The 26543-nt window shown below is 40.7% G+C and overlaps 1 protein-coding gene across 1 annotated transcript in view; it reads right to left on the reverse strand.

The window, feature by feature from the left end:
- The window catches only part of itpr1b (inositol 1,4,5-trisphosphate receptor, type 1b), an 82626-nt gene that overhangs the window by 13106 nt on the left and 42977 nt on the right, over nt 1-26543 (reverse strand). Inside the window, exons 43-54 of the mRNA XM_046075708.1 lie at nt 19938-19973; nt 18954-19001; nt 17969-18098; nt 14948-15132; nt 8356-8539; nt 7702-7964; nt 6737-6937; nt 4696-4806; nt 3853-3948; nt 3648-3782; nt 3060-3167; nt 2362-2586 (exon numbers count right to left, since the gene is read on the reverse strand). Coding sequence (XP_045931664.1) covers nt 2362-2586; nt 3060-3167; nt 3648-3782; nt 3853-3948; nt 4696-4806; nt 6737-6937; nt 7702-7964; nt 8356-8539; nt 14948-15132; nt 17969-18098; nt 18954-19001; nt 19938-19973 — 1722 coding nt within the window. The remainder of the gene's footprint in view (nt 1-2361; nt 2587-3059; nt 3168-3647; nt 3783-3852; nt 3949-4695; nt 4807-6736; nt 6938-7701; nt 7965-8355; nt 8540-14947; nt 15133-17968; nt 18099-18953; nt 19002-19937; nt 19974-26543) is intronic.

A 26543-nucleotide genomic window follows, 5' to 3' on the forward strand; every position in this document is an offset into this window, starting at 1 on the left:
CAATTTACGCCCACCCAGAAAACTGAACTTTCACACATGCATGAACAATTACTCAGCAACCCCTATATATATATATATATATATATATATACACACACACACACACACACACACACACCCTACTTAGACCTTGGTCAGGAGATCAGTATCATGGCCAACCCTATTTTGAGCTAGACTATTCATTAGAAAAGAAGGACTGTGGGTGGGGACTTTTACCAACAGAAGTCACTTTATTCGTGGCATGATTATCACCAGCGGAACAATATAGTTTCCAGCTGTACTGATTCATTCAGAAAGGAGAGAGGTTATCATCACGTGCTATCACATTATAGATAATCTTCCTTCTCAACACGCTCTTAAACCAGTCACTTCACTGCAGTAGCTGACAGAGAATCAGCCACGGGTCAACAGGGCCCTGCCCTGCTAAAAGGGAAACTCCAAACAGTTCAGGTCTGCACGACTATGGTATTTAAGATTAGTGGAAATGTTTAGTTTAAAAGAGGAATTATGAGATTCCTCAAACTGGCAGGTAGATGAAGCAGGTTGACACATTAATCCTATTAAGATGGAACAGACTTGGAGCACACTCATAGGTCAGTTGGCTAAGATGCAACATGTAAGCACAACATCCTGGGTGTGAATCCAGCAAAGTATTTTTATCACATATCTCTGCCTTCTTTCCTATTTTGTAAACTTCCCTGTTTACTGTCCTTTTTGCTTATAATAAAGCAGAAACACCCCCCCTCCAAAAAAACCCCCATCAAATTAAAGATAGGACAGGCTTCAAGCTCCATCCATAGCTTTCCCCCCCTAAGACAAAAACACAACATTCTACACTTGTGTGACCTCTCAAACCCCAGTTTATCAGTCATCCACACTGGCAAAGCCACCGTTTTAGGTTTAAATTCACTATTTGCCAGTAAATCCCAGTAGATCAGAGCAGTTTCTGAAATACTCAGACCAGCCCGTCTAGCACCAAAAACCATGCCATGGTCCTTTCTTCCCCATTCTGATGCTCGCTTTGGACTTCGTCTACACCTCCACATGCCTAAATGCATTGAGTTGCTGCCATATGATTGGCTGATTAGCTATTTGTTTTAACAAGCAATTGAACAGGTGAACCTAATAAAGTGGCCGGAAACAGAACACCATGTGTAAACTCCAAAGCAAGGGCTATTTTGTGAATGGGCTTGCAATGTGCAACAATTTGTGTACTGCCCATATAAATCGGATTTATCATACATACAATCACACTCACAGAGCTGACAGCACACTCTCCTGGCTGGACAAGAATCATTTTACATCTTTATAGAACATATTTTGTTATCCCATCTTAGCACTTAACTAACTTATACAACTTTTTTTTTTAAATGACTTGCTAAGTTGCTTATCGAGGTTTACATGCTCTTTCCACTTCCATCCCTCCAGGGTTGGTTAAGGGGGCAGAGTGCATCCCCTTTCACACATGGAAACAGCAGACTTGCTGGGTACAGTTATCAGCGTGAGTTTGTGGTCTTTGTTTAAACTGTTTAAAATGTATTATGGTATAGAAAAACCATGTGATGCCCATCACAGATTGGTTTGGCTTTCTTGTGCCAAGGACGTCAGCAATGCTGCTAACGGTAGCCATTTGGAAAATAGGAACACCAAAGAAGGAGAGTGGTCTCACTAAGGCTGGCTAATGATGGATTTTAAAGGTGTCCACACAAGTCAATACTTTGACTACCTATACATAGACTGCCAACTACAAGCAGCACTGGCAGCAGGATTGTCCCCAATTCCTACAAGTTGTCAAATCAACCAGGACATTTTGTTATTATTTATATATGAAGTGCAATTTTTCTAAATTAAGCGTGTTTGACTCAGTATGACAATGCCCAGTTTATTTAATACAAAATCAGTTACGTTTTGACTCTTTCTGCACACCTGCTATTGCCTCTGAGAGTTTTGTGGTTGGCAGAACTGAAACTTAAAGTTATGGGTTAGATCTGTCTCATGCTCTATATCTATGATTTATTTTTTGTTTGTTTTGTTATACTTGGCTTTCTTTGGTGGCTGAGACCTGAGGCGTATATTGTGTTGCATGTTGTGGCTTTTGATGACTATAAAGGCGTGGAGGAGTTTGGGAAATCATACTAGATCTCGAGTTGATGAGTTGCAAGAGTGACGTGCGAGGAAATTTTCATCTCCAGTTCCCAACATGTCAAATTAACCTAGCATTTATGGTGCGTGTGTCTGAAAGAGGCTTTAGTATCTGTTTCTTATTCAGGGGTGGTCCTCATAGGCCTGGAGGGATGCAAGAAAACAACACGTAAACCAACTATAAAGGTAAAGAGTTGAGGAGAAAGACGCACAGGGAACCGTGTTTGTGTTACCAGTAGCCTCTTGAGTACCTCGCAGCTTCTTCTGCCAGTTCATCTCATTAAAGAGGTCCTCAGAGCGCAGAAAGAAGTCATTGATCTTGCTGCCTTGCTCATCCCGCTCTGTGGTGTAGTAGACACGCAGCTTGGACTCTTGGGTGAGGAACTCACAGATGTTGGGCACAGGGAAGACTATCTGCTCCATGGTGCGATCCAGCCGTACAATCTGGACACAACCACAGAAGCAGCCACCACTCGCTGTCACTGTGGCAGGCAACTAAATCTTGACCCTATACTGTCTTCTTTAAAGCAAACTGTATTTTGCAATTTAAAAAAAAATGGCTGTTTTCTTTACAAAACTGGCTGATAAACTGAACCAACAACAACTAAGTTAAGAACGTTGTCAACAATCAGCATTCCTTCTTTCAATGAGGGCACACGTGGAAAACGTGCCAACATGCCAAAGGTGCTTGTCATTCTGTCAAGGTACAAGAAGAGCTTCAAAAGCAGGCCAAGAAAAACAGCATCACATGTCTTAAGTTAATTGTGATGCCAAGCTATGTCACAATACTCTGCAGCAAACACAGATGTCTTGTGATACATTGTGGCAGTATTTCACAGTGAAACTTTAAATTAAAAACAAAAAATGACAGATCCAAAATGGTACAGTCTAGCTCGGACATAGACCTAACAACTGACCTCAATCTGAGCTGTGTGTTTGGCATAGAACTCCAGGGCCTCGTCACCCTCTCCATATGTCCCCCCTGGCTTTAACATAGCCTGCAGTTCCTTGTTGTGACGGGCTAACTGAAATGACAACAAATACCATAAAACCAATGATAAACAGATTCCTGATCACTGACACTTATCACAAATACTGTTTGTATTACTGTCAGAAAGGTTTGCCTTATATGTGAACAAGTGTTAACTACTGAGCCAACGTTGCTGGTATTTAAAAGCTGGGTACAGTACACGCTATTCATTCTTCCTCTGAATGCAAGGTGTTCCGTTCATTCAGTCACAAGGCTGCAGGGTGTGGACTGACGGTGGCTGTTGCGTAACTATAACTGTTGTCACTAACCTAAATCATGGATTGAAAAGACACTCTGCTGAGTGGAGAAAGGTAGGTATCACGTCTTTAGAAGCCACAGGAAATGACACAGACATCCAGTGAACACTGAGAATCTATTGGCTATGTCGTATATTATGTGGCCGTGCATGTGCTACAGCATTTGCTTGTGGGTTTGTGTGTTTCCATGCCGATTTTACGGATAGTTGGTGGCTTACTTGATGTGCCAAGATGTAGATATTATGACCAACATTGCGTGGAGAAGCAGAGTGCTCCTCCTCTCCATTCTCACCCTCCTGCGGCTCCTCCACCTCTATCTCACCCTGCATGTAGGCCTTTTTGATCACTTCCACCTGAAAGAATATAGACTGTCAGATAACATCCACTTAACACTGTGTGATGTTTGTATGATGTCATACGCACCAGCTCTTTAGGCCTCATATTGTACAGTATCCTCTCAGCGTTCTCGCTGTCATGGCGACTTTCCATAATTGCAAGAAGCAGCTTGGAGGCATTATTCTATGAAAAGATTAGAGAGTACAGATAAGAGCGCAAACAGAATCAACTCAGGTACATTTTCTCTACATTGTGTTCTGCATTCCAAACTGTAACAGGAAATCCAACATTAAATACTTTTACTTTGCCATGTGTCATTGTTATTATAATAATAATAATAATAATATTATATTTAGCATATCTGATTCAAGACAATTCTGTTTCAAGAATTGTTTCAGTCGGTGAGATTTCCTGTAATGATATATCTTAAAGTTAATGTTGGAGAAAATGGCAAGCAAGACTAGCAAGAGACAGCTCAATATTGAGAGTTTCCAAATGAAAAAATCCAAGCCTCTCCCTTCAGGCCTCCCTCTAAAGCCACTCCCCCAAAACACATTTTCACTCCGAGTGCATGGGCAGAGTGCGTGCAGGTAGGCAGGCGGGTAGTCCAGCCAATTATTTCATTTTGACCAAATAAATCACTGGCCGCGCTTATTACAGTCTGTCACAGCCACAGACTGTTGTCGGGATGTAAAGAGAATTTCAACAAATATAAAACAAAAAATGCTTCTGAAATAAATATCCCAGCTTTAACTTTAGCGAGCCAAGTAGTTCATAACACTTGTTTATGTTTATGTTGTAAAATTCTCAGTAATTTTAAGCTATGTAAATCTCTAGTGTTTTTAACAGAAACATCTCAGTGTGATGTCATGTCTTCACGGGAACAGTTTTCTACATGAAGAAGACCTAAACTAACCAATAACCACTTACTTTGAGCTCCAGCACCAGATCCATCCTCTTCTTGCCAAGGGGGTTGATGTCATTGAGGATGAGAGCAATGATGATGTCAATACCGTTGCATTCATGAGTGGCAATGCAGTTCTGAGAAACAAATAAAATAAAAGTTTAGACCAGAGCAGGAGAGTTAAAGGTAGAATCCTGACTGACTTGACTTTTATGTAAACACACTCAGCAAACAATTCAATATAACATTTGACTTTATCATGATAACAAAATGTTATCATGATAAAGAATTTCATATCATTTGATATCGATAATTATCACAGTATGTGTCAAATTATTATTTCTTTCAAGATTAAAGGCTGATTTGTGCTCCTGAGTGAAAGCTGAAGAAACCAGATGGTTATTACACATGATGCCCGAGGATCACTAACAAATCTGTGGTAGAACATGCAAAACAATTATGATAAAATCTTACGTGTTTATATATATATATATATAAATAAATAAAAATATATATATTTTTTTTTTTTTTCCCCTTTTCCAGTTCCAGTTTTTTCCTAATAAAATAAATTATCTTAATGAAAAATAACGTGTTAATTCATTTGTGATTCAAGTGAATTAAATCAAACATTTATTGAGCATTTGTTATATCGTTATTGAGAAGAAAAAAAAATATATTTTATTATTATTTTGCGAAAATCATCATTATTGTTTTATTGCCCAGGCCTTTTTCTAACCCTGCAAGTTTTGTTGACATACTCGGTAAACACAGCAGTACAGCATTTTCAGTTATGACCAGATAACAAACACAATCTATAATCTATTAATCTAGTGGTGAAACTCTTTCTTCTCACAATTTAACCCTACACACATTTATACTGACTCAAAATGACTGATTGACGGCATTTAATAAACTTAAGTCACAACACAGATGCTATCACCAGTCAGCAGTGTTCTGCCATGCATTTATCATCAAAGTCTGAAATGCGGCACGACAAATCTTAGGATCTTTATTTTGTAAAAGTGCAAAAATGGTTTGAAAAATCTAAATTGAGGAGAACACAACACTGTTTTTTAGGCTTTAATTTAAGAATCATCTTTTGAATAGCCAGTGATAAGGCCTTATGTTTGCTTGTCAACAAAAAAGGTTGGAGTAAAAAGAAACACATTCCAGATTTTGAATATTATCTGTCAAATAATTAAGTATTTCATAAACAGGCCTTTTTCCTTCTGTGGTGCCCCATATCGATCAAATTCCCTTAAGCTGACCAACCCTGACACAGTCACGTGCTCATGAGCTGGATCACATTTCATTACTATTGGTCAATTTTAATAGATAGTGGCTTTGGACTCACGCATTACAGTTAATTTTGACAAACATGTACCACACCCCAAAACTAAATAATGGCTCATGCTAGCCAAATGGTTTGGAGCAAAGATGCTCACAAACAAAACAAAAGTAATTCCAGAACTTGGTTCTGTCTTTCCCCTCTCAGTAGATATGAACAAAGGACTGTGTTTTAGTCTGGCAATCCTCCTCTAAGCCCTGTTTGAGGGAACTGAAATCCATTCAAACAGCGACTGCATTTGACAAGTTGCTTCTTTAGTCATGCCAGTTTCACACTTGCTATAAAATGACCCCACAGCGGCTTCAACAGAGGATGCCACCATCTTGTGGGAAGACCAAGCAATGCTAATCCATACCAAAGAACAAACACAGGCACACTGCCCAGAGTAGGCTGGAGTTACTCTGTTGATGAACGACAACTGACTGCATAGCTTGAGAGCGGCAGCTGAGCGCTGGGCATGAAAAGAGAAATTCTCAGGACTAATTACAGAACTACCCACACAAAACCACTAGTAGGATTACTAAAACAAAAAGGTCACTCTGACGTAAGTGGAGGATAATTTGATTAAGTGTCAAGTGAAAACCACATTTGAAAATCCAAATGGAAAATAGACGCTCTCTATACCGTCAAACCACAGACAAACTATGGACTAATCATACTGTTAAAAGTACATCTTTGCGTGAGTTTGCACGCTCATTTTCTGTGTATATATGTATCACCTGGTTCTCATGACAGGGACCTTGGCAGTACTCGGTCAGGCTCTCCACAGTCTGGTTGATGAGTCCTACGTTCTTCTCATTGATGTAGAGTCCCAGCAGCCCTAGTCCCCCAGTGGTGCTGCCACAGATACAGTCCAGAAACTGAAGTGTCTCACATACCAGATTATAGTTGTTCTTGTTATTCTGGTTGCGCAAAAAGTTCTGGAGATGGATGGAGATAAAATATACACCAATATCTGAATCATATCCTTCTTACTTATGTTTCATTTATCTTTGTCATCAAGACAATGTCTTGTTTTAAACTACAAATAACAGAGCCAAAACTTTCATGCTTGATGTTTGGCAAATATCCAATAGAGTTAAAGCAGGCTGATTGGTCATGATCAAAGGGTCTGTGTGGACAGCTGGTACCAGAAACACTCCTTTAAGCTTCTACTCAGGGAATATTAAACACAGTTTTCCAACATTTCTCTCTAAAGTTTGAAATAAATTTATCAAGTTAAGAGTTGTGAGGCTGTCTGTGGAAGGAACAGAAATATCTCAATGAATTGATCTTCTGTGCTGCCTTGTTATCAGTAAATCATTATCTTGCACCTGGGTCAGGACCGACAAGACAGAGTGATTCAGCACGAGTCAACTACTGTTTCATGAAGGTCAGGTTTGGGGTGTAAACAGAATCAGTGCAAGAAGGAAGTCTCCTGTCTAGGTTGCTGGAGCTAGCCATTACTAAACACCAACACACTCCTCATAGTGAAACCAGACCAAGACATACAAGATATGGAAACAGCTGCATCAGGAAGTTCTGCAAATGATGCCTATTTTCGACATGGTTTCGTTTCTGTATAACTGAGTGTGGTGATAGAAATTCAGAACACAGGTCAGGAAATGTTAGCATGTCATGGTCCGGGCGGAGGGTGGGGGATGGGGGGGTTAGGCAAAACAAAGGCCCTGGCGTATTGGCTGACCTGCAGATCTCTGTTGTGGTTCTCACAGAGCAGCTGCATGAGGCGCAAGATGGGCTGCATGATGGTGATGATGACACTCATCTCTCCTTCCTCCTGGCCCTTATCAGCGGCCGGGACGGGAGAGCCATCAGCGGCCGCTTGGTGCTCTTCGGCTTCAGCCTCGCGGCGGTAGGTTGTGAAGGCTTTCTTGGTGACAGCGGAAGCCTCCACTAGCTGCTCCTTCACCTCCTCGGTCACCACTGCCACCACCGGCACATCTTTGACTAACCACGGGTTTAGGACAGAGTCAAACACAGACCAGTGGAGATAAGACCCAGAGTTAGTCACGTATTCATGTACTGATTTGTATAATCACTCGCTCTTTTTCAGGGGAATATTCTCATTGATTTTATCATCTAAATTTAGACCGTATTAAATGACTTTGATCAAAGCATACAGAAAATTTACAAGATTTAATAGCCTAAATAAATGATATGGCAGTTTCTGTTTTCACACATATGGCATTTAGACGCTGGGTGTTCAAACAGACCAATTGCCACGCACACAGAAGATAAAAGAGGTTTATTCTGCCAGTTTGATTATCTCATGTGTGATTCCCTTAAAAAAAAATGATCTAACATTTCCTGCTGGTGACCTAAACTCCCGACCCCTCACCTTTCTTGCGTGCTAGCGTGTCTTTGTCTGGTGGCTCATCTTCCTTCTTTTTGCTGCCCAGGTCACTTGTATTGACCGTTACAGTGGCTTTTATCTCCTGCTGAGCCAGCTTCATGCGCTCGTAAAACACCTTGAAGAATTTTTCGGACTTGTTGTCCCCTGTTAAACGATGGAAGAAGGACCGCTGCAGAGAAAAAAAACAAAAACAAGAACGAATAAGACTGTGGATGTAAGATGTACTTCACTCTCAGCTATATTCAAGCGTCTCTCTGTGTTTTAATGAAGGGTTACTGGTTAATTATACTAATGTCAAAATTCACCTTGTTCAGAGAAGAATGTCTCGGTCTTCAAAGTCAGAGGACTTTTTTATGAGTAACTTCTTGCCCCCACTTCTTATCTTGTCTTATTGTCTTATAGTTTCTACACACTGCTGAGAGTCATAGGTGCTGTTAGAAGCAATTGCATAAGCCTCCTCTTACAGTGCCAGGAAAACATGCTGCAAGGCCTCACCGTGCTCACCTGTTTTCACACCATCTGCTCTCTGCTCCCTGGGCATAACACGTTTCTGGCACCCTGAGGACTATGCTGGGCGTTAACACTTACAAACAGGCACGCAACAGCAAGACAAAGACATGATTTGCGATTTACATGCAGCCGAACTCAAATACATGCACACACAAAGACACAGCTACACACCCCGCTGAGGACACACTACTGTACATGCCTACCTTACAAGTGTGAACGTGCATACATGCAAACAAAAGGTGTGTACATTTACACATGCAGTTAAACACACACAGCTGCAGAAACATGTTCCAAGAGTTGGCCTCACTTACACGGCAATAAAAACTTTGTTTAATTTGTGTGATTGCATGTGACCACACATTTCTGCTTTTATGAGCTTTTCAACAACAATGCTATGCAACAGTAAAAGTTTGATCCAGCATGAGAAAGAGGTTTGTGAAGTCGAGGTGAGGAAGGAGATATTCTGCATATTGCTGAACTACACAAAAGGGCTATCTTGTTTAAAAACCTTGCATGCATGGAGCTGTTGTTTTTCTGCAACAGGATCATATATGTCCCATTTTCCTCTCGACAATCCCTCCTTACATAAGACCTGTAATCAGCTGAGTGGTTACAGTGAGAGCACACAGCGCCGCAGCTCTAACACTGTTACATCAGCCCAGAGAGGGCAAGCAGGGGAGAGAGAGAGAGAGAGAGAGAGAGAGAGAGAGAGAGAGAGAGAGAGAGAGAGAGAGAGAGAGAGAGAGAGAGAGAGAGAGAGAGAGAGACCGACCCTGCCCTACTTTTCAGTGCCAGAACGGCACGAAGTGAATGTGTGGTGTGCGAGGAAGGAGGGAGGGTCTAGAGTAGGAGGGGAGGTTCGATGTAAGCAGGAGTTATCACATACATAGATTCTGGGACAGTTTTGAAAGCCTGTTATACAAGATTCTTTCCAGGTTTGCTCAACTCAGTAAAGTTTCTAAAAGAGGGGAAAGACGTGCAAACAGTGAAACAACGTGCAAGTGTTGTTTTCCTGCGTAGAAAATCTTCTCACTAAACCGGTTTCATAATTTTCATAATTCACTTGACTCAGGTTTGAAGTGATGCAGAACACTTAATGTATTAAGCAAAGCCGAGCCGTTTTCCTTCTGTCATGCAAACAGTTTCCTCTCGCTTGTTTTTCAAGCTGTTAACATCATGTTGTTGACAAGATAGGGCCATTCATTGATAGTGATCTGATTAAGAGTCAGCAGAAGACTTATGAAAGCAGGCTGACTTCACCAGACAGAGACACAAAGAGCCCCAGGCTAGCTGATTTATAAGATTACCATATTAAATAGATTTCTTAACTAGGGCCATAAAAACTCAATTTCTTCACTGACGCAAATACATTATTATGTCAGCACTACTGTCATAGTGAATATGTAGCATACAACAACTGTTGCCCTTTGCTCTCCCTACAGAGTCAATCAAACTAGGGCTGGGTATAAAACCTGTTGTTTTTTAAAAATAATATTTTTTGCATATTTCCTGTAACACGTAATCAGAGCGCTATCATCAGTAAGGTTCTGAAAATACTTGGTGTCTGTGCATATCTGCAGGTATTTTATCAGCACCAGTATATAATTATAGCCAGCTCTATGGTTGACATGAAAATACACTTAGGAAATCAGCTTTTGGCCGATTCATGAAACATGAGAACATGGTATATATGGTAATTTACTCAGAGAGTTCACTAATTTCTTTCAACACATTTTGATCTCAGGTCTGAATCAGAAGCTCGAGAGCGCTGCTGATCCTGCAGCCGATAGTCATGTTCAGCACAGCAGGTTTAGGTCGATAATTCCCTCTCCCATTCTACAGATTCAACAAGGTGGCACAGCAGGGCCTCCTTTTTGATTATTCTGCACTACCACTTCTCTCCACTGCATTTCAGCTGCCACCCAGGCTCCTGGCATTAACACGGGCCAGTTATGTAAGGCCTGTTTATACCATCAGCTCTCTCTTTCTTTTTATGCGTCTCCCGCCTTTCCAGCCTGACACCTTGGTCAGTGACGAAACCATCTCTGTGCTGTATATATATGCTACTGTGTATATGTTGTTATACTCTGCATACTTACTAAATGCATAAATGCTGTTCATACTGTACACATAACCTTACATTTGTACTCAATCTTCAACTCTGTCCACGTTTAATATACTCACAGATACTGTATAATATATATATATATATTGTAGAGTATAGCATAACAGCACTTATGTGTATAAAATCACTATATTTCTGCACTTCTGGTTGTATGCTAACTGCCTCTTAGCTCTGTACCGGTCCTCTGCTTAATGACACTAAAGTTGAATCTAATCTAAAAAAATTGGAGGGTTGCGGTGGCATACTCTGCCACACCCAGCTGGTAAACACGACCATCAGCTCATTGAAGCTACGAAAAGACTGCCAGATACGAGGTTAAAATTAAATAAAGAAATACACACGAGTGCGTGTTCACAAGATTCTGTACAGGCAACAAGCCTAGCAAAGTCTAAAATGTATTCAGTGACCAAAAACAACCAAAAGTTAATGCAATGACTTGACTAAAAAGTTGCTTAAGGCTGGACTGAAATAATTAAACTTTTATAAACTGGGTTTTGAAAGGAGAATCCCCTGCCCACTCTGTCAGAAGAGAGCTGGGATGTTGACACCGGTGCCACATGACACTGATGCCTGGAAACTCACTTTGCAGATGCTTTTTAAAGCTTTCCAAGAGGCAGCTATAAAGTGAACTTGAACCGAGCAGAGGTGGGGGGAGTAAATTATGTTTGGAAAGGGGCTGAGGGTAGCAGCGTGCCACAACAAGCCTACAGAGGGGATGGCACCTGTTTGCTCCTGTGACAGTTCAGCATCTGAGGTCATGAAGACGGTGTTGAGTAGATGGATGGTGTGCAGGGATGAGCAGAACTTCCACACTTCTTCTCTTACATAACACAAACTCTATCTAAGGGCTGTTTTTGGAACAGGCTTTCTAGCCTCCAAGTATATCCAGGAGTGTGTGCGTGTATTTCATGTTTTGATATCCTGGTGGGGACTATAACCTGAATGCACACTAACCAATGAGGACTTGTATCACAGTGGGAACTTTGTTGCTTATCACTTAACAATAACCTTTTTGGGGGGAGGTGGTGGTGGTGGGGGGGGGGCATACATGTCACGCTACAGGTTATCTTGTATTTAATACATATAATTCTTAATTAGACTAACAAAGCAAGGGTTGTGTGACTGTTAATGACTGGTGAGAGCTCTACCCTTTCAAATTGTTAAGCGTACCACCAAAGAATTATTTTCAGCGTACGGGCAGATGCCAAGATAAGGAAAACTTTAAGGCAAATACTGAGATGGCGTGAAAAACTTTTTTTGTTCACCCACCAGTGATTGTGTCCTGATGAGGTGCATCAGTGATATCAGTGAGTCAGACGGCACAAAGGGCTAGACAGGCACTCATGACTCAGTGATCTGCATTCTGTGAGATTTTGAAAGTGAGTTTTTAAAACTCACTTTATGGCCTATACTCTGAATAACTCTGCATTTAGCCCAGGCATTAGGGCATTTTGACATGTACTGTAAATGGATGCAATTTGTTGTTGTTTCAGTTCAAGTGAAGGTGCGAGTGAAACCTAAGCTGTGGTATGCTATTACAGCTAAATTAAAGTCTTTCCAACAGCACAACATATTTGTGCTTGTAAAGGATGTGACCAGATAACCCATCAAATTCAATTATTAGGATTTAATAAAAGGATAAATAAGAAAAGGGCTGAATCCTGCAGCTCTAAATAACCTTCACCTGATGTTGTGGCTCTAATTATTTTATCCATCAGATAGACATCTCTGGTGAAGGGAAGCTGTGTGGGTCTTTTCAGTGTGTTACTCAGCCAGGGGAAAGCCAGGAAAAGGTTGGTAGGATTGTGTACTGACCTATTTCCTTTTGTACTTATTAACACACTTGCTCTGTCCCTCAGGCCTGCCATCTCAAGTCCAGCTAGCACAGAGATTTGTGCCCTGGACGAATTCATCCTCAAGCCAACCAACAGTCTCTCTCTCTTAAACTTGCTTTCCCGGAAAAGTTGTTGGCTAGGCTACGACCCTGGATTACCTCAAAAACAAATAGACTGCTTGGAGAAATCTGTGGGCATGTTTTTGTCCTGCTTTTCATTTAGACAACAAGAACCCTTCTGTCCTAAAAAGGGGGCAGGCAACCCATCGTTATGCAAGACAGGGAAATGTGGTGCATCTGCTGATATGTTGTAAATTCACTCTGGACCATGCACGATCTTTCAACAAAGCTCACTTGTCTCTGTACCATGCCAAAGAAGGAGAAAAACACCTAACTTAAATTCTGAAACAATCTCCTTGTTTAAGCCAATGAACTGCATTGAATTCACTTTGAGGTTCTTTTCTACCAGCAAATGTTACAGAGGAAAATTGCCCTTTTGCAGTAGGAGTCAGATGTAGAAATTCAGATTGTAGATTCTGTCTAATGTACTGTATGCAAATAACTAGGTGGTATTTCCCTAGATAGTACAATAACCACGAATAATGGGTCTGATTCTCAACCTACACACCGTCTGATATTGTGTAAAACATTTGCAACAAAACTGTGACTCAAGTCAAATAACATTGTAAATATTTACAATGGCCTGGGGTGCACAAAACAAACAAAAAAAGTCCCACGCCCTGTCCAAAATGCACGCCACAGGCTACTTTCAGCAGTGGACATTGAGCTACTTCACCATAAAGGTCCTCAAAAAGGTAAATCAGCACACAATGTGACAGCTAAGTCAATAAGCCAGATGAGTTGATCCGTCCTAAAGGAGGCTGTAGGGAGTGGCTTTTCCTCAGGTAGCACCAGAGAGCTACTGAAATCTATTGGACGTCTCCTGAGGCTTCTGAGGGTTTGTGCTTTTTTACTGCCCCCTTTCCAACAGCAAAGCCTGGCCCAATAAAGAGTTTGGTCGGAATGTTAGGAGGCCCAGGGCTCTGGGCTCATTCACCCAGGCAGAGAGGCAGCAGCTTATGTAACAGGAGTCATGCGAGTGCCTTTTGTGTACGCTCTGGGAAGTCAGGCCTTATCAGATAACGATTAGGAGTGAGAAAAATACATTCACATAAGAATCACAATTCCTCAGCCTCTATGATCCTGAATTGGCTCACTAGTGCCCAAAAAAATAAATGTTTCTGGATCAAATCTTGACACCAAGAATCGAATCGATCGTAAGATCACCCCCCTCCACACACACACACACACACACACACACACACACACACACACACACACACACACTCAGTAATAACATTATGCAAATACGAGCCTTTTATGCAACAAGCCTGAATGCAAGTCAACACAATACACAAACCACAAACCAGAAAACACTGACAGATGGCTTACAAGCAGTGTGTATTTGGTCACAAATATTTGTATACACAAATTCTAGTTCATGCATGCAGACACACCAGCACCATCCTGCAAAGCTGAAATAATGCCGTTGCAAACACAGCAGCTCTCTCCCCTCTCAACCCGCTTGCTGTGAGGTTCACAAATAGTTAGTGTTGCCCTAGCAACCCCTGGCTGGCTGTGGGGAAGCGATGACGTATTTGGCTGCTTTGACCTCTCCCAGCAGACTACCGTTCCTCTCCTTTTCTAACTTCCCTTTCTCCTCCACTTCCACGACCCAAACTCACTTTCCCCTTTTTTTTTATGCAATTCTAGTCAGTATGGTCAAACATGTCAGGATACCCGATACCCAGGTCATTACACTGACAACGGAGTATCTTTCCTTTCCCAGTTGACGCCATCCTTGGTCAATTTTATTTCTATTGACTGTTATCGAGCTTCAGGGCAATAACTTCAATTCTTCACACCACAGCTTTGAACCCTTGAGATAACATCCTCTCTTTGAGATTCTGCTCATGCCTCTCTGAAGGGAATGCTTTTAGTAGTCCAATTTAATTGCTGGCTAGATGTGTGAGTGCTGGACCTCATTAACACTTCACACCCACCCTCCTCTGTACCATTTGTGCTTCAACAAAGTAACCCCAACTCACCTGGATTACCGTGTTTCCACCCTCTAGCAAAGCAATGGCCAACAGTATGCTCTCCTGGAAGATCCGGTCGCTGGTGGCGTTCATGATGAGGTCAATGACCAGATCAGAAGCCCCTTCTTTGTCCAGGTGGCACTGGACCTCAGCCAAACTCAGATCCCCTCGACCTCCAACGCCAGAGCTGACAACTAAGGTCACAGAATCAAAAATGATTATCATCTACATTAATACTGTAGATTCAGATTTCAGACAGGTTACATATATTATCATTTTTGATTATTAAATGCACGGAAGGGTTTGACCATTTTAATTATAGTGCATACTTTGTGCAGTTTGATGGATGTCGTTATCCAGGACCTAAGTCACTGCTTTCATATTTAATATTTGTTGCCAGAATATGAATAATAATATTTACATTTAAGAAGTCCAAATACAGAAATAACAACTCTTAAATCAACATATTTCTTTGATCAGTGTGAGAAACGTTGCTCGAAACCAACGCTAATGCAGTTTCAGTGTCAACAAAAGAAAAAAAACTTCAGACAATAAATTGGAAAAGATGAAGACTATATCAGACTGAATGGAGAACGTGAAATTATGGATTATCAGATTTATGAGGGTATAAAAGGTAAACCTATCAAATGAGCAGTATACGCAACTAAATGGCATTTTAAAGCCACGATTTGAACATTTCTAAATTCGATGCCCCCAACTGCCCTCAAAAACACAAAAGCAAAAGTAGATAGTATTACAAGTTGCCACTTCCCCTCCACAGATCCTACCCAATGAATCTGAGACCAAGGGCTGCAAGCAACTTCAGCAAACTGCACCAATTATCACCAGGATAATACAAAGCAAAACCAGAGATTTTTTTAATCACAAAAAAGTTTACATATAGTGGCTTTAACAAAGATTCCATTGGATGTTTAAATCACAGTCACATGAAAAAGTATGTGAAGTATGTGAACCCTTTGGAAGGCATGGTTCACAGCAGGCAATGCTTCATGAGAATAGCAAAATTAAAATAGTTTTTTATAGTGCAGGGCAGCTCTAATCAACACTTCCAATCTCTTCTCATTGATTGGATTCCAGGTTGGACTCCTGACTCCAATTAGCTTTTGTCATATTTAAGTCATCAGCCAAGTGGTTCACATACGGTTTTCCTCCCTGCACTGTGAATGTTTACCCCGTGTGTTCAATAAAAACATAAAAAACAAATAATTGTATGTGTGGTATTAGTTTAAATAGACTGTGTTTATCTATTGTTCTGACTTAGATCACATTTTATGACCAATTTATGCAGAAATCCAGGTAATTCCAGAGGGTTCACATACTTTTCCCTGCGACTGCATATAAGCTGCCATTTGATTAAAAAGAGAGTTTGTGATTCATGGAATGAGTCACAGGTGTCTTTTCTATCCATTGAGCCATAGTGCACAAATAACATCAGATGTGTCCATGGAGGTGCTTTAACTCCTACTGCTGCTGCTGGCTGCAGGCTGCAGTCTGCAGCCAGCCAAGGAAGCAGTGCTGAGATAACAGCACCCATCAGAGCCATCTCTGGCTGGGCGAGCCACTGAATCAACAACACATCCCGTTCTAGATGGAGCTTGGCTCTCTGGTCGCCTGGCAACAACACGGCCCACAGTATGCTCAGTAGCAGAGCTGAGGTCCAAGGGCTTAAAAAGAGTACAAGGTCATGGCTGTGAATAAGATAAAAAACAATTTCTTCGCTCTAAAGCATTAGAGATGAACGATGAGTCATAGCTGTGATGAGAGACACGCTGCGATTCGCTGGAATGAATAAATGTCAGTTACGAACAATCTCTCAGTCTGGATTGATTAAAGATTGAGAGACAGGTGGATGGGGAGATTGCTTTAGTTGGTAATAACAACTGTTTCCTGCACATATGTAAGGCCTTCTGTAAATGTGTTATTGTGAACCAGAATGTATACAGAGTTCATGTGGGCGATGTCCACCCACATGAACGCTATCTTGTGTTTACAACTATCTAGTGGAAATTGTCAGTAGTGTCACTAAAACTATCAGCAATCTGTGTAACTAACAACAAACATTTCCAGCATGACAGGAACTTCCAAATAACCTGTAAACACTTTCCTGTGAAAAACATACAATGATTTAAAATAATTTTACTTTTTGACCGAATGTTTACCCAGTACCAGTTTAAACAACTGGCAAACTCTCATTACAGGTACAACTCAACAGTCTCTTAACTGTTACTCTTAACTGATATTTTAGATAAGTCTTAGCAGATTTTTTTCCATGTATAAATCAACATCTGAGTGAGTGAAGAGATTATTATAAAAACTAAGTAATACATAACAAAATAAGTAGAGAATGTTTTATACAGATAAGAGTTTGTGCTCTGTACACTTTAGTGTTAAAAACTCCACATCTACCATTGATAGATAAAATCTTCAATTTGACTAGATTATCATGAAGATAATGTGTCCACTTATCTATGGCAAAGATTTTAGAACTTTGGTTAAAACTATACATGAGCATTTTGATCAACTTAAATGTTTATTTCCCAATGGTGGCTTTTTTCTTTTAGCAGATTCCACATTTGCAAGGGTCAATAAAGTTTCTTTGACATTAAAGAATTCTGAGAAAAATCCAATATTTATATTATATATATATATATTTTATATTTACTTTACAATATTTACTTTATATTTTATATTTACTTTACAACACCTTCTGTGGAGACAATATAGGTTAGTGGTTAATTCTCTTTTTATTTTTCTTTAGCTTCTATACAGTTTGAATGGTATGACTAAAGCTGAAAGGTTTCATGTTTGTCCAACTAAACATATCTGCTCCTGACTGCCATATTGCTGCTGGCAGCTATAAACTAAAGTATTTTGATGTTTGATTACATTTTTTTGTGCTGTGTGTTGATCTTGTTGCAGCACTGACCCAGTTTCCCCAAAGTAAATCATTTCAAAAACTTATCTATGAGTGTAACCACATAGACACACAGTTAATGTATTGTTTCGCACCTGTAGGTGGTTTTCCCGGTGTTCCAACAGTGAGTGGGCCGTTGCTAAAGGTTGTGAGGCTCTCTCTCCTCTGGCCTGGTTTGACATTTCCATAGTATCGATTGACCAAGATCTGCCGTAGGGCTTCGCCCTATCAGTGAAAATGGATGTTAGGGGATTAAGTCTAATTAAAGTTACCATGTTACAGAAATGGAACTAGAACCCAGCATCAGTGTTACTCTGCTAATATAGCAGTACAAGACTGAAAATTATGCAAGAATACACTTAATTACACTAAAAGTTTTTAGTCCCACACAAAAAAAGCCTACAATATGATGAGGCTGTGCAAGCTTCTTTGAAAAAACCTGTGTTGAAATGAATATTTGAATTCCTGACCATCTCCCGTCTCCTCTTACATTTGCTCCACTTGAGAGCCTTGTCCTTTGTTTTATCCTATTTTGGTCCTTTTAGAGCTGCTCAAGGCAATTAAATAAAAAGCTTTAAAATGGCTGCAGTTTAACAGAAATACACATACGAAAAAAAGAAAAAGTAAGAGTGCCGTAGCCAGAGCCTAATCCTATTAAAATATCCTCCTTGGAAGAACTTTACAGTCAAAACAACCCACAGCATCTTCTTATTTGACCTTTGCCATCTGACCTCAGTCAGTGATGATCAAAAGTGACACTGTGCTCTCTCCCATCTCATCATATAATGACATTCAGTATTTCCCCACATTGGTGTAGTGAAAATCAGTGCAGTTCCGTCACCCACATGGTCCCTCTGGGCCGACCATGTCACAAGCCGCCAAAGAAGACATAAAAACCCAAAGTTAATGTACATCCTTTGATGTGCCTCATATGTTAACATATCCTTTAACTGACAGGGGGTGAGTGAGCGCCATGCTGTGAAAGCAGTGTGACTGTGAAGGCATCGCAACAGTAAGTCGTCAACCATCAATAGGATGGCGGCCTGGACCAGACCACAGCAAACCAAACTCAATACCTACCCTCCTTTGATCCTCCAGTTGCTTCTGTGGCTGGTTGGGATCAAGCTCCTTAAAGGTGAGGTGAGTTAGCAGAAAGCAATAAAATATGAAAAATTAAAAAAAAAAAAAAAAGACCAGAAGGGAAATTTAGAAAAGAAATTAGAAAACAAAATAGGGTGTTAATACAGTGCAAATTAGTTACTTTACATGCATGCAGGAAATTGGGTGCAAATTAGAACATGCAGTTAAGAGGGAAGTGGTTGTGTCAGGGAAGATGTGAGGTTGAGTCAAAGGCATGCAAGGCTTCATGCAAGAAAGGACTGGTACATCGTAGACCGTACCTACGTAGAGTTCATTATTCAGAAAGTTTATTTCATACTTTATTTCAAACATCTAAAATTTTATGTCAACAACTTTTAAAAATGCCCACTGCTGACAGTCCAGTGTGAGGCAATTCAAACATTGTAGTCTTTGGCATGTGGTGACTACCTCATTACTTTACAGTCATAGTGGCTAAAGAGCACAAATTATTTGCACAAGAAAATGACAAGCTGCCAGAAACACAAGCCAGGAGAATGGAGGGTGGGATTAAAAAAAAGCTCTCTCCAGGTTACATAATGGAGCCGTGATCTACTGACACACACTAAGCTCCCCTGCCCCCCGAAAGAAGGACAGGAAATTGGACTTTGCTCAAAAAAACAAGAAAGCTGAATGAAAGGCAGGAAGAGGGAGGGAAAATGAATGAGTGGATAAGTTGGAGGCGGAACATAAACAAGGGCTGATATGTAGCATAATTCCAAAAAGTTCCACAGAGGGAGCAATACGCATGAGGGGGCCCTCAAAAAGAGGAAATACAACATGGGAATGGGTTGTTACTCTTATCTATTTAGATAAAGAGATGACTGAACATAAGTGCAATGGGATGGAGTTAGTATATAAATATGACAGATGATCTTTGATCAGCAGTGACCCATATTAGTGGGGCAATATGGGTTTTAAACACACCTCAGCAGGGACTTCAGGCTCAGGTGGAGGTGCCAGCTGATTGGAAATAAAACGATGATGTTAGTCAAAGTTTGAAGATGTTGAATTAGTTACATTGCTTCTGCCTCCAAAGAGTTGCACCGTCCCAAGATACTCACAAATGTCTTGTCCCTAAAGGCCGCTATTCACTGATGCATCTATCTGTATCTGCCTTTCTACTGCTCGCTAAGATTGCCGGTCACAGGCACAACTGCACATCACACAAATGTGTGTGACTTAAAGAGCCTGGGGCAGAGAGAAGGCGGACAAAACAGGCTGCTCTTTGAGGTCTCGGTAATAAGGGATTGCTTACAGTATGTAGGAAATTACTTCATTTCAATGTTTCTTGTGTTATGATGGGACAACATGGATGAAAAGCAACATTAACCTATTGCAGCAAGAAAGCAAAAACTGTGTACACAAAATAAAAATTGTCTTGCTGTCACCACACTATAGATCTTTGGCTACAATATCTATACTACGCTGTGGTATGTTTAGTTTTCTGTGGTTCACTGTTAACCTCCTGCTGCAAAGTGTTGCTGCCTATCCACCGACAAAAAAGATACAAGGCTAAAAACGAATAAATATGCACACTCATGTGACTGTGTATTGATTTCTATAAAGACCATGTAACAATTATTGTTTTATTATAATATATTAAAGTATTATTGTGTTGTTAACATTATTGTTAATGTTATATTACGATTCAACTTGGTATTACACACAGGGGAATACAGTTCAATTCAATCACTGACATATTTTTGCTGTTGGAAAGTTTGTCTTAACAATCTGATTAAGAAGCAGAACTTATCTTTAAACAGTAAATGTTGGCTTTTATGGACAGAGCTGCTCGGGTTATCACAACTTATTTTCAGTGCATCTCATGAACTACTGGAACCAACAACAGATTCAATTCAGTAAAAAAAAACAAAAAAACATTAAATATAAAAATTTTAAAATGCATTAATATTGAACTTTGATGACAGGTCAGTTACATAGTCTGAGAAACCACAAGAAGAATGCACTCAGTGCAGTAGAGCGCAGATCTCCACCAGGCCTGGTATCACCATTATGAATAACATGACAAGGTCAACTGAGTCATTGTGCATGTTAACCTTTGCTTTTCGAGTTTCATGCAATGTCATTTAGTCTCTAATGACTTGTATTGTTAAGAGTCGGCATGTCATTTTACGCACAACTATCAGAGAAAACAAATGTCAGGTGACGCAGTACAGAGACAGACAAATTCCATGTAGGGACAAGCTCAGGATCGATGGATGTGTCAAACACACAAGACTTTCACCTAAGAGACTGCGGTTTGTGTCCCATGTGACTTACTTTAACTTACATATGTAAGTTAGCTTACGTAACATATTTAAGTTAGGCAACGTAACTTAACTTACATATGTAACTTAACTGACGTAGCTAACATGCCTGCCTACCAGCCGGTTAAGAGGAGTGAGGAGTCAGTAGTCAATGGCAGTATAAAACATAGCAGTCAATAAAATTTGTTTTAAAAAAAATAAGGGATCAACATCAACCACGAGTTGTCCTTGAGCAATATTGTGCACAAAAAATAATAGGCTGATTATCTGTGGACAGATACACACACACATACACAGACACAAATAACCCATAAAGAACCCATCCATGCTCATGCCTGATGGAGATAATAATAATAAAAATTTAAAAATGCAAATTGGCAACCAAATGGTGAAGCTCAAATAAAAAGGACTCTTATGTCTTTGCACAATATTACCAAGTCCCTAAATTCCTAACATTCTATTTAAAATTAAATGACACTGAATAATAACTCATTTCACTGACAAAGCTTATAAATATACCCATACACATGTTCACACGAGCACACACAAAACTTCACCGCAGAGGGGGCAGCAAATGTGAGGAACTAAAAAACAAACCTGCAACCTAACATGGGCATGTGTCTCCCTTTGTAATGTAGTCATGGTGGTTTATGCTGATTAATTGTGCAACTGGACAGGAATTTCCCCAAATCAGGCCCCCTTTACGTCAATACATTGATTTCCACAGAAGAACGGTGATGCAGTGTGTATGCAATTGAAGCAATATACAATGTCTTCTAATTCAGTTCAATTGTAACCGCTGCTTTGCGGGGTGGAACATAAAACACTGTCATATGCATAATCTGACCTCTTTTGCTATGTTAATTGTCAACAGCTCATTGTAGTTATTTGGAGTCTAAAAGGACGCATCGGCTGGATGGCACCATAATTGTAAGCATCAGTTCCACTTGTTGTAATACCCAGAATGTGTGATAAAATACCCACAGAGGCAATGCCAGACAAATAAACACAATGGCATTTAGGGCATATGCGGAAACAGAGGCCGTTAAGGTCGTATGATCTCGCTGACCAGACAAACTCATATATTCCTCTGGGGATGTTGCACCTTTATCGAGGGGTTGCCAAAACCATCCCTTTGTTTAAAATGACATAACTAAGAGCCCATATCCCATAACAGCCAGACACCGTCATAAAGCAAAATGGCTGTTCATAATTAAAGAACAGGCCAGAAGGACAGATTTATCTAGCAGTGAAAATATTTAACAGCAACACAAGCCGGCTTAACCGGGTGTTACATTGGCTGAAGTGCACACTCAACACCCAACCTAGATGTCTAGATCCAGGTGCACTGCTGCTACTGTCTCCTGGAAGACAGCTCTACTGCACTTTTATTGCCATTTACCACTGAAGGGCACACATCAGTGGAGGGGTTAAAATTCTAGGAAAACTGTTGGCTCTTATGTAACTGCTTCCTGGGAGCTGGTTGGAGCCCAAGAATCGTGCAGCAGAGGAAAGTAGAACAGTTCTGCATGTTGCTGAGGAATGTCTGCAGCTCCCCCTCTTGACCAAGTAAAAAAACAACAGCTCAGAGTCTCCTGATTTCACCCACAGTAGCAGGCAGGAGGATAAACGAGGACAAGCAGAGTCTATCTGAGGCAGTTTGGCAGAATTAGAGATGGGAGTGGCAGCTGGATAAGTTAGAGAAGACCAGTCAGTGGAAAACAAAAAAGCACAGCTGTGAAAGTGAAAGTGAAGTGGACAAAAAAAAAGAGAAAGGAGAAAAATGAGGAAACAGTAATGTAGAAATCTGTATCTAAACAAATAGTAATTTGTCGGGATAATAAGGAGATTGTGGGGATCTGGCATAAACACAAATATATGGAGAGCTCGACACACACACACACACACACACACACACACACACCTCCACACTAGCAGAGAAATAGTCCCTTTTATAACCCTAACTACCTGTATGGGTTACACGCTCAGCACCATCCTCAACAAACAGTATTACATCACCAGAATAAGACAAACATCTCCATCTGACCCCTTTGAGCTCCCACCGTCTTACAAACAAAGAAGCTCCCATTCACATGAAGCAAACACAAGCGCATGCAGAGAATGATATGATCAGGCCTGACAGTGAGGGTGGCAGACTGGTCAGGTCTTCTTTTCCCCTGGCTCGCATTTTATCACATTTCTATTTATGGAACAGTGAGATAACCCCTGCTAATGGGTGAACCGTCACTCCGCTTTATCCTGCGCTCTCATCACTCCCCCTGAATACACACATAAACACATGATCCGGCCCACAAACTGGGCATGCAACAACTAGAAGTATGTTGGGGTCTGTCAAACAGTAGTGAAACTGACAGCTGCACTCATTCCTAAAGACCTTTGGGTGGGAGTTGTTATGGTAGGTCAGAGAGCAGCAGCAGGCTAAATTGGGGTTACACAACAGCTATCAAGGCAGTTTATCTTGCTGCTGCTGAGAGGAAGTTGGGGTTTTCGCCTGCCTGTCTCCCATCTGAATGATATCCACACACATGCTGCCAGCCAACAGTCTGGGCACTGTACGCAGTTGTTAACATGAGCATGTGCATGAATGAGTGACATACAGCATGTGCTGTGGAGGGAATATGTGTACATTCTTAACACGCACATGGGAGGAGCCGATGGAACAAAGCGCTGGTCTCCGAGAACAGCCCTGTATTTGTGGAAGGAGGGGATTTCCATTGCTACAGTACCAAGCGGCATGTATAAGGGAGGGAGGGAAGGAGAGAAAAAAGACAGACAGGCATAACAGAGAAACTGAGAGCATGTTGCTTCCTGGCAACTCTGGAAAGACCCTTTCGGATATTTCTCCATTTCCCCCAACTATCATCACTGTTCACTTCCCTTGCACTCACCACACTCTTGATTAAGTGACTAGTCCATTGTCTGCCAGTTTTTCACTCTTCCGTGTTATTTTCCTGCTGGCAGAGATTCTCCAGCTCTGAAACTGTGTACTTCTTGAGAAGCTACTTAATAGGCTGTAATCATTAAAATGTGCCAAACAAAGCCAGTAAAGCGATCCCAACACTTACTATCCACTTACTATTCTGGCGCTTTCAATCACATTCGTCGTCATCAGTAGACAGAGTTTGCACAGTTGTGACGGAGATTAATCTGCTGACGTACGAGCTCAGTAGCTGCTATGATTTTACGCATAGTACTTTTAGGGTTTCTGTTCTAAAAAGCTCCTAAGAAAAAGCTATTAAGTGGACCTTGGGTATTGACTGACTGTCAAACTATTATTTCCAAGATAGAAGAATCTTGGAAAGGAATAAACTATGATGCTTAACTTTAAGCCAACATGGATGGGATTTCCTTAAAGTACGAATTAAATCACGTCATGTCAACACCTGCTGATGAAAATCTTGTGTTCTGTTTGTAAACTCCAGAAAAGACATTAGCGGACCTTGAATAAGTACTTGTCAAATTCTATAATACACTTCTAAATAAAGTAATTAAGTAAGTGATTTACAACTACTACAAAAAAACATTTTAAAGAGCAGAACAATGACGACAAAAAAGGCAAAATAAAGCAATAAAGGGCAAAAGTTTAAAAAAAAAAGCAAAATGGCAAGGGGACCTGATCAAACCATGAGAAAGACTCCAGATCATTGTGAGTTTTAAAAAAGTGATTTTAAAAAAAATGTCACTGATCTGGTTGCACCAATGCAACAGACATTCCAAAGCTAAGGAGCCAAGACTGAAAAAGGCTTGGACACCCCAGGTAATCAAATGAGTAGTTCAGACCACCAAAAGACCCTAAAAAGGATCTCTAGCTATGTTATAATGCACATAGCAATTGCTGATGCAAATTACCTTGAAGCTATAAACTGGTACAGTGCATCAAATGGAAACGTCCCTTTTAAATAAAAAAATAAATGAATGGATGAATGACTAAGTGACTAACAGTAAAATGTTCCTGGGAGCCCCCCAAGCAGTGCCTTTAGGCAAGGGTATGAATAATATTCCTAATCTCGCAGGCAGACTGTGAAATGGTCAGAAGACCAGTGGTTTTCCTTGAGTAAGCAGGAGGTGAGTGGACTGACTTCTGGTCTGAATAAAAATAACTGCAGCAGTCCATATGGGATACTTTAAGCTAAAGCTTGACTAAGTGTTTCTGAAACAAAACCCCCTATAAACTATGAACAGTTTTATGTAGGATCGCTACGTCCCATCCTATGGTATTAGTAACCAGTGACATGATGTGACACATGGTTCCTCTCAAGTCACATCCGTGTGGCTGATATTGTTTGTACCTTGTGTGTGTGTGTGTGTGTGTGTGTGTGTGTGTGTGTGTGTGTGTGTGTGTGTGTGTGTGTGTGTGTGTGTCTCATCATGGCAACATGTGGCCCTGGGGACACCTACTGTAGCGAGAACTACCACAGGGGCTGTTTTGAGTACTTTGGCCGGTATTTATATTTCTGTATGTAGTTGAGATCAAAATAATGGCCGAGTTTGGAGATGGGTGTGGTCCGGCCCATGAGTACAGAACACTCATGTGATAGTAATGACTACTACTGGGTTGGAATGTCAAAGTTGACGGGCGTTGGAGCTGGTGTGATCCTGTCGCAAGTCTATCTGTTAGATGGAGAATCCCCAGCTATATATACACTCACACCTGCTCTTGTAATGGTGGCAAAGGGCTTAGAAGAGTACACTCTCCCACCACCATCCATCATAAAAGGGCTGTGCAGATGACGTAGAAACATTTCATGGATGTTACGCAATGTAACAGAATTACCCAACTAAACCATGTTCATTTTTTCGACTACTAAGTTGTTAGTGTGTTCACTTAGTAAGATTATACTATCAACAGCGCTATTGGGGGCTTTAGTGACCTGGACGTTTCTATTCTACTATTAAAAATATAAGATGACATAATTAGCACAAGATTATGAACAAGACAATTTTGAAAAATTAGATGGTGTAACTGAGAAAGTGAAAATCTCCTTAATGGGACAGGAGTATGAAGTTTAAAGCTGAAGTGTTGGACTTTTACATATAAATGAACATCCGTTACATACAAGCCCTTGCCAAACGAGTTCACTCAATGCTCATTAAGCCTATCACAGGTAGGTAAATCTCTCCATATACGCAGTATCCCAGAGTTCTTAAAACTGCTGCCTATGGCGATGTTCCCGCGCAGTCAAACCAGTATTGATGTATTTTATGCCAACCAGCAATGATAGTTTTGCCAGAGCTGAAGGGG

The sequence above is a fragment of the Micropterus dolomieu genome, linkage group LG18 (assembly GCF_021292245.1).
Source record: "Micropterus dolomieu isolate WLL.071019.BEF.003 ecotype Adirondacks linkage group LG18, ASM2129224v1, whole genome shotgun sequence".
Classification (NCBI taxonomy): domain Eukaryota; kingdom Metazoa; phylum Chordata; class Actinopteri; order Centrarchiformes; family Centrarchidae; genus Micropterus; species Micropterus dolomieu.